The 13,317-nt window shown below is 46.7% G+C and overlaps 1 protein-coding gene across 1 annotated transcript in view; it reads left to right on the top strand.

Moving 5' to 3' along the window:
* Window positions 1-13,317, top strand: part of rif1 (replication timing regulatory factor 1) — a 40,367-nt gene that overhangs the window by 23,443 nt on the left and 3,607 nt on the right. Inside the window, exons 18-30 of the mRNA XM_038273202.1 lie at window positions 485-592; window positions 670-819; window positions 895-994; window positions 1,072-1,361; window positions 1,446-1,648; window positions 1,721-1,814; window positions 1,886-2,014; window positions 4,901-5,043; window positions 5,126-5,215; window positions 5,288-5,342; window positions 7,481-10,255; window positions 10,342-10,470; window positions 10,548-10,634. Coding sequence (XP_038129130.1) covers window positions 485-592; window positions 670-819; window positions 895-994; window positions 1,072-1,361; window positions 1,446-1,648; window positions 1,721-1,814; window positions 1,886-2,014; window positions 4,901-5,043; window positions 5,126-5,215; window positions 5,288-5,342; window positions 7,481-10,255; window positions 10,342-10,470; window positions 10,548-10,634 — 4,353 coding nt within the window. The remainder of the gene's footprint in view (window positions 1-484; window positions 593-669; window positions 820-894; window positions 995-1,071; window positions 1,362-1,445; window positions 1,649-1,720; window positions 1,815-1,885; window positions 2,015-4,900; window positions 5,044-5,125; window positions 5,216-5,287; window positions 5,343-7,480; window positions 10,256-10,341; window positions 10,471-10,547; window positions 10,635-13,317) is intronic.

The following is a 13,317-nucleotide window of genomic DNA, read 5'->3' as shown; positions in this document are numbered from 1 at the left end:
CCGAACTACAAAAACCCTTCTTTGAAACAATTTCCTCCGCCTCTCCTTGCTGCATCTTCATGTGCTCTGTGTTGTGGTTTGAGAGGGCGGCGCTTGGTGACGGCGTGCCTGGGTCCGCGATTGTGATTGGTTGGGAGGAAGCAGTGACTAGCATAAACCTACATGCTAGGCTACAATGAGAAGGAAGGAAAACTGCGTTTCTTTTTTATCGACCCTCTTTTTTTCATTTGCGCCACACGTCTATCGATCGATATATATCGTTATTGAATTATCGCCCAGCCCTAGTTTAACCCCACACTGCTCCCCAGGAAGCAGAGAGTTTATTTTGCTGCTCTGTACTTTGACATTTAAGAATAATTTTTTCCAGCATTTTATTAAATTTGAATAAATGGTTATTTTATAAAAATATAATAAATCTGGGTGTAGCGGAGCACCATGAAGCTGCAGGAACGCCCTGGATGAACGTCTGGAATTCTCTCCACAGTCGAATGAAGTGAACCAAGGAGACGCCCTGGAGCACAACTTCAGCGCCATGTACGCGGCCCTGATGTTCCCCGTCAGTCACCTCCTCCACGGCTCGCTGCTCCAGCAGGTCTGTCCACGCTCCCTTTCCTCAGGTCCTCCCCTCTGTCACGTCTCTGCTAACCCGCGTTACCGCTGTGACCTCAGGCGTCCCAGAAGGCCGTGCTGTCCTCCTGGTCCAAGCTGTACCGCGTGTTCGCCCGCTGCTCCGCTCTGGTGGCGACGGCCGAGGAGAACATCTGCTGCGAGGAGCTCTGTGTGAAGATGGCTGCGGCCGTAGACAGAGCGGCGCTGGCGGTGAGTGCCGAGGGGGGGGAGGAGTTAAAAAAAAGACCTTCTGTTGTATTTATGTCGTCTGCGTTGATCCTGCAGGTCCCGTCGATTCTGCAAGCCGTCTGCAGCATCCTGCAGGTCATGGTGGAGTGCATGGACTTCTCTCCGTACACGCCCACCTTCCAGCAGAAGCTGAAATGTAAGTTGTGGAGCTTTTTCTTTTCTTTTTGGGCGCCAGAGAGGATTCAGCTCGATTAAAACCCGTTTGCCTTCCAGCTCCTCACACTCTGCTGCACTGGGCGCGGAAACGGAGCAAAGCCCTGGGGAACCTGTCCACCTTCGTGTCCCTGCTGGCCCAGTGTCTGGAGGTTTACGCCGCGGCCCCGGAGGATTCCTCAGAGGCCGCCGGCTCGGCCCTGGCCTCCGTCGTCTCCACTCTGTTCGCCAACCTCATCCTCGCCAACTGCGTCACCGAGGCGCTGAGCGCCCTCGTTGGGCCGCTAACGCTCCTCTACGAGCACGCGGCAGGAGAGAGCTGCAGGTTCTCTAGCCACCTCCAGGGAAAGGTTGGTACCACAGCAAACATCTTAGCGCCGGGGGGAGGGGGGGGTCTGTAGGTGCATTAAAAGGTTCCTGTGGCTCCTCCTCAGCTGGAGAAGCTCCTCTCTGAAGTCCTGGGCTGCCTGCAGTCGCGCTCCCCCGTTGCCCATGACGACGAGCTGCTGGCGCTGCTGTCCCCTCTGCTCTGCGTCGTCTTCCCACACAAGAACAAGCACCTGCGCGCGGCGGCCACGCAGTTCTGGAACGCCACCTTTGCCAACACGGCCAGCCTGGCGTATCCTGAGGAGATCAGGTGAGTGTTGGTGAGGGGGGGGGGGCATCGTACCACTGCCAAGGCGCAGCTGTAACCTTTTTCCTCCCTCAGACCCGTGCTGAGCCAGGTGAAGCAGAAAACTCCCATCATCCTTCCCGGCTTCCAGGCCGTCAGCGTTCCAGACGAGCTCAGTGAGAACGGCTCGGTAAGTCGCTTCCCGTTAGTGTCTCTTTAAGTCCTTCAGGCGGCTTCCTGACTCCATCTTTGCAGGTTCAGAGTGAGAGCTCTCAGCTGGAGACCAAGCTCAGCGGGATGCCCATGTCTTCGGCCGGGAAGAGGGACTCCATGCTCGCCAAGCCGGACGCCAATGACAGGAGCTCCTCCAAGGTGTCCAGACCCGTCTCGGTAAGCTCTAAGCCAAAGGTCGCTCATCTGTCGGCTTGATTTCCATTCAGATCCTGTTCTGTCCGTTTGCTCTCAACGTTTCATTCCTATGCTTGATCTTTTTTTCTTTTCCAACCCAGGGAAACTAGCTCCATGTTTACAGGTGGTGTGATGTCATCATTCCAGTTAATTGCTCTTCCCTTGAAACATCCAGTCTGTGTCAAAGTGATGAATTTATCTTTATTTTAAGTCTTAAAATCCCCCAAAGATGAGAACATCGTCGTTGTTAAATGCTTTAGCGCACGGATTGTTTACATTGAGATCGGTCTAATTAGGAGTACCAATATGGCGGCCGGTGGCTTCACTTCAACCCAACACTACAAACAGACAATCAGCAACCAGTGAATAGAGATCAGTGGTTTAATCCTGACTTCTGACTGGATCAGTTTAAGTTCATTTAAAATTATCACTGGTTATCGTAGTGAATGGTTAAAAATCCGGTTTACCCCCCAGGCCTAATATCGATGCAACTACTTTGTTGTATTTAGATTTTATTTTTTTTTACAGTATAAAATACATAAATTAGTGCTGTCAATCGATTAAATTTTTTTAATCGCATCAATGCCTAAGTTAACTCCCGATTAATCGCATTTTAATCACACATTTTTTTATGATTGAAAATCATTTAAATACTCTCGATGACATACAAAAAATACATACAGGCTAGGTTTGTGCCAATGTTCTTTTTTTTAAATGAAAACAGGTCACAGACACTGATTTATGCCATAGAAACATATGGCAAGAAGATGGGGAGGCATGTAACAAAAAATAACAAATATGTAGCCAAAAAAAAGGCCCTGAAAACAGGCTGATGTAAAAGACAGTCTTTACAGTCAATACAGTCTTTTGAACAAAGACAAGCATTTTACCCTACTGCTATAAAATGTAGTACAGTTAACATTAGATGTTAATTAACCAAGATAATAATGAACAATTTTCAATCAATACATCAAAATCAATAGACCGACATCACTAGATGGAGGTAGTCTACGCTCTAGAAAGTTACTTTTCAGCCTCTTAACAAAAATGAGAACACACACAGACACACACGATACCGACCTGTGGCGTACACAGACAGCAAGAGTGCCGTAGCAGATTCCATTTCACCTCAGTAATCTGTTTTCTCAGCGTATTTCAGGTTGCTACTAGTTACCAGACACTCAACTTGTTTGTTGGTGGTGGGGCTTAAAGAAAAGGCACTAGCGCCACCCAGTGTATGAGCGTCTTTTTTCCTTGAGGAGCTCCGCTCTCGAAGCCTATGAGAAATGCATAGACTGGGGGAAAATAGCCCCGCCTTCCCGCAGGCTGCAGCGGGATGTACTTGGAAAATTGCACCATAAAACCACATAGCGTTAATCTCACGTTAAAAAAATTATCGACATTAAAATGGCCTCGCGTTAACGCGATAATAACGCGATAATTTTGACAGATCTAACATAAATGCATTTTACATTCCTAAGGAAGTATAAAAGCTCGATAAAAAAATCCTGACATGCATGAGGCTTATATAATTAATTAAAATATAATCATGTGCTTTTTTTTTCTCAACCTATTGTAACATTTATTCCTCTTGATGCAACAGAAAATGGCGTTTTAAGACGACGGCGGATTATCAAGTTAGTTTCTTGATGGATTAAATAAATCAACATTGAATTCATTTAATTGTTGCATCTCTTATCTAGAAAAGAAAATCTATGGGGATTTAAATCAGATATTTGAGTCTATGTTAGAAACTGCATCACGCTGAGGCAGGGGCGGATTTAGGAAATTTGGTGCCCTGGGCAAAGACAGGCAGGGGGCCCTCTGAATGGAGAAGACAACACATCAAACAGACCGATGGAGGACCAACTCTGCCATATTTACAAATAAATACAGAAATGAATAAATGCTCAATAAATGAATAAGCATACAATTAATTGCCCCTAAAAATACAATAAAAAAAAGATGTTGATAGAAATTAAATTATACAGTGAGACATAAATGTATATATCTCTTTTAATTAGTTTCTTTATTTATTCACATTTGTTATAATTACCTCATTTATTTCTTGTCCATTATAATCTTCAACTTTATATTTTTATTTTTTTTTTTTATATTTATGTGCATGCTATAATATTTTTGTCTGTATTATTCTTTGTATTTTTTTTTACCCAATTTATTTCTTCAACACTTTTTATTTCTGCCTGCCCTTTTTACATTTCTGTATGAAATTCTGCCTCATTATGCAAATGAAGGAGGGGGCGTGTCCTAGAGGGTCAGCTTCTGCTCAAGATAGAGGAGAGCAGGAGGCGGGCTTACCAATCTACTCGCTCTGGAGAGCAGAGTTCGCTGCTTTTAGATGAGACACACTGAATATTATCAGCTTCTGATGGAATTTTAGCCAAAGGATTTTTATCAAAAACATAATTAATATACATAAATAAGGAAAAGTTTTATTAACCATACATGTAAACAGAGTTTTATGGGGGCCCCCAGGAACTTGCCTAATGGTAAATCCCCTCCTGCACTAAAGGTAGAGCGGCACTGGAAGTCCGTTTGCTCTAAGCTGTGAAAGTCCGGCTTTTTCTAACCTTTAATTAATCATGCTTTATTTTCAGTTTCTTTAAACATGTTCACCACAGCTTTCATAATAAAGTGTTTATCATCGTCTTGTTGCTGAGACATTCTGGCCTTCATGCAGAGCTGCTCAGTTTCCACCCCTCAGAAGGAAGGAGCTTTTTCTGAGTAAAAACAGAACAAGGAATTCTCAGCTTATTTGTTGGGTTGTTCTAGCAGGAAGCGCTGGTTCTGAGAGAACTGCCCAATAAAAACGGTTTAAATCACCTTCATTCGTCTTCCTTCCTGCAGATGAAGCTGGACTTTGGTTCTCCCAAACCTCCACGTAGGGAGGTTCTGGAAGAAGAAGCTTCCATCGACTTCGTCTTCATCCCTCCTGAGACGAAGGAAAGGGTTCTAACCGAGCACCAGAAGGAGGTGAAAAGAACCAAAAGGTGCTTAGTTTGTTTGGTTTTTTTTGCCCTCTCCATCCTGATCGTCCTCCCTGTTGTTGACGTCCTCCTTCCTGTCGCACAGGGTGGACATTCCTGCCATGTACAACAACCTGGACGCCTCCCTGGACACCAGCGTTTTCAGTCAGTACACGCAGAGCCAAGACGACTCTTCGTAAGTTGGCCCATCAGCACATTTCTCCTCTGTATGGTTTAAAGCTCGTAACCAAATATTGTTCCCCTTTAGGGATAAAGTTCCAGCTGGACAAGCTGACGGCATTGTTACGGAGGCTCCCAGTGAGGTAATAGCTTAAACGTCTGCTCATTGCCTTCTTTTGTTTTTTTTTTCTTTAAATGAATACGCCCAAAGTTTGGTGTTCTCTTTTTACCCCGAAATTCCACATCCGCCGTATCCACACCCCATTAGACCGCCCGCCCAAAGCAAAGCCTACAGCCTCCGTGGTTCCTCCCGTCTTCATCCGCTCTGATTTCCTTGGAGCTCAAGGCGAGCGTGCGTGACATCATTTATTGTTCTTTCATAGGAGAAAAACATGCAGTAATGAACGCTTAGTTTAATGTGACATAATATAAACTCACCATCAGCATCTATCACGTGTTTCTGCACAAACATGTTCTTTTTGTTATGGATCTTTGTCCATCCATTATGCTTTTTTTTTTTTTTTTTGAGAAACGGCAGCAAATAACAGAAGTAGAAAAGTTGCACTCCACCTATTCCTATTAAGACCTCATTTACTGAAAAATAACACCCCTGCGTTATAGATTCTGCAAGGCTTTGCATTAGAAAATACTGCACAAAATCAGTGCAATGAGTGCAATGCAATACCTCGGCTCCAGACGCCCCGCCCCCTCCACAGATGTCCGCTGCTCCTCTCCCTAATTGTAGCTGACCGCAGACAGGAGGACGGCTTGTTTTGTTTTTTTGACCGAAATTGCGGAAAACAACTCGTGAAGTTTGACCCGCTAGAAGAGCGAGGTGCGCGAGAACGCTGGGACCCTTTTTCCACCTGGATCTCCGCTCTTTTTGGTCCTCATGTCCCTCCGTCGTCGGACTAAACTCGCCCCCACTTCCACGCCGCCTCGGCCGTATCTAGACCCACAGTGTGTAGCACAGACCACGCTTCAATATTAAGCATAAATCAAAGATGTCTGCATCAAGCTCACTGCGAGCGTTTCTCAATTCACGAGAAGTCAAGTCCGTTCTTGGCGAGAACGCAGGAAGATCGGACTTGACGAGAACGCGAGCACGCAAGCACGTATGTGTATTGGAACAGAAGCGTACTCGTGACGTCATCACATGCAACGTTCTTTAGCATTTCTTTAACAGTCAAAACAATTTATTCCCTACACAAAACATTTTGAAAACAATATTTTTATTTTCTAAAGCTTAAAAAACATTAAAAAAAAACCGAACCGCAAAAAAACGCCATCAGAAGGAGCGGTAGTTCACACATAACTAGACCGAGATAAGTGCACTACAGACGGGGTAAATTTAGCCCTGGCTGCGGTTACCCTCGGAGGTCTGCTGGTCACTCTGGTTCGCTCAACGTCGGACTTTTTTTTTTTAATTTCGCACTAACTCTGTAAACAGGCCAGACAGGGAGGCTTCAGTGTATAATGTTATCGCCTCAAACGATTTCAAAACGTACTTTAGAAGAACAACAGCAGCAGAAAAGGGAATGTTTAACTTACCACTGTGAGCGCTGTCTCCAATCAAGCTGCGGCCGCGGGGCATTCTGGGGAAGCGGTCAGTCTGAAGAACGCACAAGTCTGCTCTGATGCATGCTCGATAAAGAGGGCGGGGCGAGAACAACATCCGGGGATTTGATGCGTTCTCGATCTGGCGTTCTCGAGAATTGGAACGGTACTCGGGCTGAGGCTGATGACGTGTCACGAGTACACGAGCACACGAAAACGCTCAAGAACGCATATTGAGAAACGCCCTGCGACACACTGCTGTAAGAGTATAATCAGGAAGCAAGGTAGGAAGGCAGAATAGGTTTAGCGCCACCGCAGCACGGGAGGGAGAATTACGCCCAGGAGCAAATGGATAAAAATAGACCGGAGGAAAAAAACATGAATCGATTCTCTTGCGGACGTGTCGATGCATCGGATCGTCGGCTGTTGGATCGATGCATCGATACAAAACTATTATTATTTACACCCCTAGTTGAAACCAGGACCCTCGTGGTTTCAGTCACTTTGAAGCAGATCGGTTATCCGCCTCAGGACATTCTGAACGACCAGCTGAGGAGCCAGAAGCTCGGTTCCTATTTGATCTTTGGCAGAGAAAAATGCATCCACTGCTTTCTGTTGAGCCAGTAGGCCTCTCCTGGCAAAATGATCCACTCTGTGACTTATCAAAATGTTCGGTTTGTATTTCCGTCTCTCCTGACCGCCTGTTTCCGCTCATGTTTTTCAGGCGCAAAAGAAACCAACCGACTCTGCAGAGATTCATTTGAAAGAAACTCAAGTCGTCGTCGGCCCTGAAGGTACTGAGACGAAGAGAAGAAGCCCGCCGGCGGAGAAGAGCGTCCCAGACTCTGCAGATCTTCCTCTGCCGGGTTCTGATAAATGCAGCGAGGACAAAGACGTGGAGACAAAAGAAACCCCGAGTCCAAACACCTCCAGTTCATCTGATGTGGTCTCAGGGACTCCTCAGAAGCCCAGCAGCAGTCGGCGTCAGTCTTTCATCACTTTGGAGAAGTACAGTGAGGGAAAGCCTGCCAGTCCCAGTGGAGTCTCCTCCTTTACTGGTCCTCCTGTTAAGAGGTCTAACAGCCAAGATCAAGCTAGTGCTAATAAGAGGCAATCTCCTGAAGCCTCACAGAAATCTGCTGTTCCAGACTCTGCTTTAGGAGATTCTGGTCCCCGGTCTGAAAGCGAGTCTCCTCGGAGGCCCATAGAGTCCCGGATAAAAAGTGAGCCTGTAAGACTGATTGAGAGACTTCAGAGTGACTCTGACGAGGATGTCATCCCGGACACGCAGACCAAAACGGAGGTTCAGGGAAGCGCTGGCTCCTCGGAGGAGATGGATTCCTTCAGTCAGGATGAGGAGTCCCAATCAATGATGGATGATTCCCAAACGTCTCCAGGTGAGCCGAGACGATCCAGACGCCACAGAGTCAGACCTCTGCTCCCCGGAGAAGACCCCGAGGAACGCGAGGCGAAGTACACGCACGTCAAAAGGAAACGTTCAGGAGAAAGTCCCAAAAGTGACTCTTCCAAACCAATGCCAGGCAGACCCAACACCAGGAGCAAACAAGTCGTAGAGGAGAACAGCACCAGAGACCGGCTGCGGTCCAAGTCTCAGGGCAGCGCCGGCGAATCCACCCACAGGGACTCGCAGGGGAAACATCGGAAGAAGGTCAGACTTTACAGCCATTCGCAGGACCTCCTAGGGTCTGCTGAGCGCAAGCCGAGAAGCGTCGGTCAGCAGGATTCCAGCCTGACCCTCATCAAACCAGAAACCGGCTCCAGTCATGGAAGCACAAAGCACAGAAAGCACGACATCTTCAGCAAGGAGTCTGAGGCTGGAAGGACCAAAGAAGAGTCCAGCCAAGCTGCTGCTGAAGGTACGGTAGATCTGAAGGAGAAAGACGAGGCTCCTCCAGAGACCGGATCCCAAACGGTGGAAAGTTTACCTCAGATGGAAGAGTCCAAGACAGTAGAGCCGGAACAAAAGACTATACAAGAAGATAGACTTAAGAAAGAGCAGGAAGCTCCGACGTCTTCTCCACAAACTGAAGATAAACCACAAGAAAGGGTGGATTCTAAAGAAGAGTCCAAAGATGAAACCAAAACAGGGATGGAGAGCGAAACGACGCAAGACGCCGTTAATGCCCCCGAAGCAGAGATGGACATGTTCAGCCAGGAGGACTCTCAGGTCACCCCTCCATCCGCCGACGGTGCAATTAAACGGAGATCCAGACGGAGCAAAGCGTCCTCTGAGCCAGAAGACGAAGATGGTGGCGTGAACTCTTCCGGACGGTCCACCCGTTCTAAGACATCCACGCCTCTGGCGGTTCAGGCTGGAGCCGTAGGCAGGACCAGGAGGAGTAAAGTCCTGGAATCTAGTCCCAGCTCGACCGCAGAAGGCTCCCAGTCGTTAGAAGCGTCTGGGTCAGGGTCGTCTCGAGGCAGAGGCAGATATCCAAGAGGGAGATCCTCTCAGTTGCAGGCGGCCAGTGTGGAGTCGTCAGAGTCCGAGTGCTCCTTTAGTCCAGAGGTCTCCGTTCGCAAGAAAAGGGGGAGGAAGCCCAAAGCTTCTCTGCAGAGTCCTCTGACTCTGGATTCAAAGGAGCCCGGAGCGGACAGCCAGCAAGCAGATTCTCAACACTTTGGGACAAAGAATAGCTTACAAGAATCATCAGAGACGCAAGATCTAAAGGAATCAGAGCTGGTGGCAGAAACCAACGATGCTGAGGCAAAGAAGTTGGATTCTGAGTCCGAGGAGGCTCCGCCTCCACCAGCCGAAGAGAAGACTGGAACTGAAGACACTCACAAGGGTAGGCAGTCGCTGAGCTCCACTGAGCAGAGAGATTCAGACGCAGGAAAAGAGTCTTTCCAAGAAGTAGGAGCGGCTGAATCTGCTGAGCCAGGAAGCGCTCCCATACAGGGGGAGGAGCCACAGGTGATGGAGACCCCCGAGGAAAAAGCTGAAACATCTGAGGAGGGACTGAAGGCGAAGCGTGTGGAATCAGATTCAGACCAGCAGCAACCGTCCTCTCCTCCAGGGGAGGAGTCTCAGGAGGGGGAGGAGCTTCAGCAAGAGAAGCTTCAGGGGGACAAACTTCAGATGGAGGCGGGGCTTCAGCAGGAGGATCGTCAGGAGGAGGCGGGGCTTCAGCAGGACCAGGAGGAGTCTCTAAAGATCCCAGAAAAAGAACCGTCCGCTGATGGTGTCCCAGAAGAGGACGATAAAGACGTTCAAACGGAGACGACCACGGACAAACGCAGACAGGACCTGGAAGCTGAGCCGTCAGGCGGCGCTGCGGCGACCTCCCAGGCGCCTCATCAGGACTCTCCGCTCAAACAGAAGGACCTGGAGGCTGTATCAGAACCAGAAGCGGGACAGAGCCCCAGAAATGGCTGGATGAGGGGAACATGGTCGCCTTCAGCCTCCCCCTCCACCAGCATCCTGAAGACGGGCCAGAAGAGGCCCCTGGAGGTGGAGATGTCGTCTCCCGTCGTTAAGGTCTGCAGCCCAAACGGCCCCACATATAAAGTCAGACCCAGGCGTTTAAAATGTGTCTAACAGTTTGCTTCTTCTCACCCCCGCAGTTCCGCCGCGTGTCCTTCGCTAACCCCATCCAACAGCAGGAGACGGCTGATGATATCGATCGGCGCAGCCCGGCTCTTAGAACCAGCTCTCCCAGAAGGTCAAAGGTCGGCAGCATCCCTCAGCCGAAGGTATGGCGGCAGCTAGCGCGCCCTCCGGTCTGCCAGTGTGGAGAGGTTAATCCTAACCCTTCCTCTCCTCCCCTCAGCACATCACCACTCCAACTAAAGGCGGTCTGGTCGGGAGTCCCAGAAGTCTGCACAGTCCGAGTTACAGGAGCTCCAAGAAGTGCCTGGTGGGTCATGGTGTTCGCATCATGGATGATTGTGACCAAACATCGGTTCTGGTCCGACATCTGAATCATTAGACGGTTCAAAGGGGAACTATGATACAAAATTCACTTTAAGGATTTTATTTTTATGTTTTTGAAACAGTCCAGGCACCAAAATAACCTCCTGATGATGTAATTTCTATTCAGTTTATTTCTATACAGGTGCTGGTCATAAAATTAGAATATCATGAAAAAGTAGATTGATTTCAGTAATTCCATTTAAAAAGTGAAACTTGTATATTATATTCATACATTACATACAAACTCATATATTTCAGATGTTTATTTTGTTTAATTTTGATGATTACAAATGACAACAAATGAAAATCTCAAATTCATCATATCAGAAAATTAGAATATTACTGAAGACCAATAAAAACAAAGGATTTATAGAAATGTTGGCCAACTGAAAAGTATGAACATGAAAAGTATGAGCATGTACAGCACTCAGTATTTAGTTGGGCCTCCTTTGGCCTGTATTACTGCAGCAATGCGGCGTGGCATGGAGTCGATCAGTCTGTGGCACTGCTCAGGTGTTATGATAGCCCAGGTTGCTCTAATAGTGGCTTTTAGCTCTTCTGAATTGTTGGGTCTGGTGTATTGCATCTTCTTCTTCACAATACCCCATAGATTTTCTATGGGGTTAAGGTCAGGAGAGTTTGCTGGCCAATTAAGAACAGGGATACCATGGTCCTTCAACCAGGTACTGGTAGCTTTGGCACTGTGTGCAGGTGCCAAGTCCTGTTGGAAAATGAAATCTGCATCTCCAAAAAGTTGGTCAGCTGCAGGAAGCATGAAGTGCTCTAAAACTTCCTGGTATGTGGCTGCGTTGACCCTGGACCTCAGAAAACACAATGGACCAACACCAGCAGATGACATGGCACCCCAAACCATCACTGACTGTGGAAACTTTACACTGGACTTCAAGCAACGTGGATGAAGTGCCTCTCTTCTTTTCCTCCAGACTCTGGGACCTTGATTTCCAAAGGAAATGCAAAATTTACTTTCATCAGAGAACATGACTTTGGACCACTCACCAGCAGTCCAGTCCTGTTTCTCTTTAGCCCAGGCAAGACGCTTCTGACGCTGTCTGTGGTTCAAGAGTGGCTTGACACAAGGAATGCGACAGCAGAAACCCATGTCTTTCATACGTCTGTGTGTGGTGGTTCTTGAAGCACTCACTCCAGCTGCAGTCCACTCTTTGTGAATCTCCCCCACATTTTTGAAGGGGTTTTGTTTCACAATCCTCTCCAGGGTGCGGTTATCTCTCTTGCTTGTACACTTTTTTCGACCACATCTTTTCCTTCCCTTCGCCTCTCTATTAATGTGCTTGGACACTGAGCTCTGTGAACAGCCAGCCTCTTTAGCGATGACCTTTTGTGTCTTGCCCTCCTTGTGCAAGGTGTCGATGGTCGTCTTTTGGACAACTGTCAAGTCAGCAGTCTTCCCCATGATTGTGTAGCCTATAGAACTAGACTGAAAGACCATTTAAAGGCTTTTGCAGGTGGTTTGAGTTAATTAGCTGATTAGAGTGTGGCACCAGGGGCCATCAATTTTGAACCTTTTCACAATATTCTAATTTTCTGATATGATGAATTTGAGATTTTCATTTGTTGTCATTTGTAATCATCAAAATTAAACAAAATAAACATCTGAAATATGAGTTTGTATGTAATGTATGAATATAATATACAAGTTTCACTTTTTAAATGGAATTACTGAAATCAATCTACTTTTTCATGATATTCTAATTTTATGACCAGCACCTGTAGCGCCAATTCACATCATGTCATCTCAAGGCACTTTACAGTTTACCAGATCATCCAGTCAGATTGATTCAAAGTTTTCTATCTAAGGAAAACCAGCTGATTGCATCGACTCATTGACTCTTCAGCAATCCCTCACACCAAGCATGCTTGTAGCGACAGTGGAGAGGAAAAACTCCCTTTTAACAGCAACCCAAATTGAGCCTATCCCCTAATCTAGAGGAAACAATTTGCTTATAAATCACTTTGAAGTGGAACTGAAAAAAGACACAACTAATGGTTCGCATTATGGATGACCAAACATCGGTTCTGGTCTGACATCTGAATCATTAGACGGTTCAAAGGGGAACTATGATACAAAATTCACTTTAAGGATTTTATTTTTATGTTTTAGAAACAGTCCAGGCACCAAAATAACCTCCTGATGATGTCATTCCTATTCAGTTTATTTCTATAGCACCAATTCACAACACGTCATCTCAAGTCACTTTCCAGTTCACCAGATCATCCAGTCAGATTGATTCAAAGTTTTCTATCTAAGGAAAACCAGTAGATCATGTTGACTCTTCAGCAATCCCTCACACTAAGCATGCTTGTAGCGACAGTGGAGAGGAAAAACTCCCTTTTAACAGCATCCAAAACTGAGCCTATTTGCTCATAAATCACTTTGAAGTGGAACTGAAAAGACACAACTAATAGTTAGCATAATGCTAACCAATGCTGAGTTGGAAATCCCATAGAGGTGCTAATGCTATTTAGCACCATTTTTTTACTGGTTTGATTCTTCTGACCTAAAACAACCAAATTGTCCCCCGGAGCATTTTAAGCAAACCAGAACTTTATGAAAACATTTTTCTCTGCAGCTGAGAAGTAACAGAACA

This window comes from Cyprinodon tularosa, unplaced genomic scaffold, assembly GCF_016077235.1.
Source record: "Cyprinodon tularosa strain WSP-4 unplaced genomic scaffold, ASM1607723v1 ctg860, whole genome shotgun sequence".
Classification (NCBI taxonomy): domain Eukaryota; kingdom Metazoa; phylum Chordata; class Actinopteri; order Cyprinodontiformes; family Cyprinodontidae; genus Cyprinodon; species Cyprinodon tularosa.
Note: the sequence above shows the minus strand (reverse complement) of the source record. Positions and strands in the feature narration are given on the sequence as shown.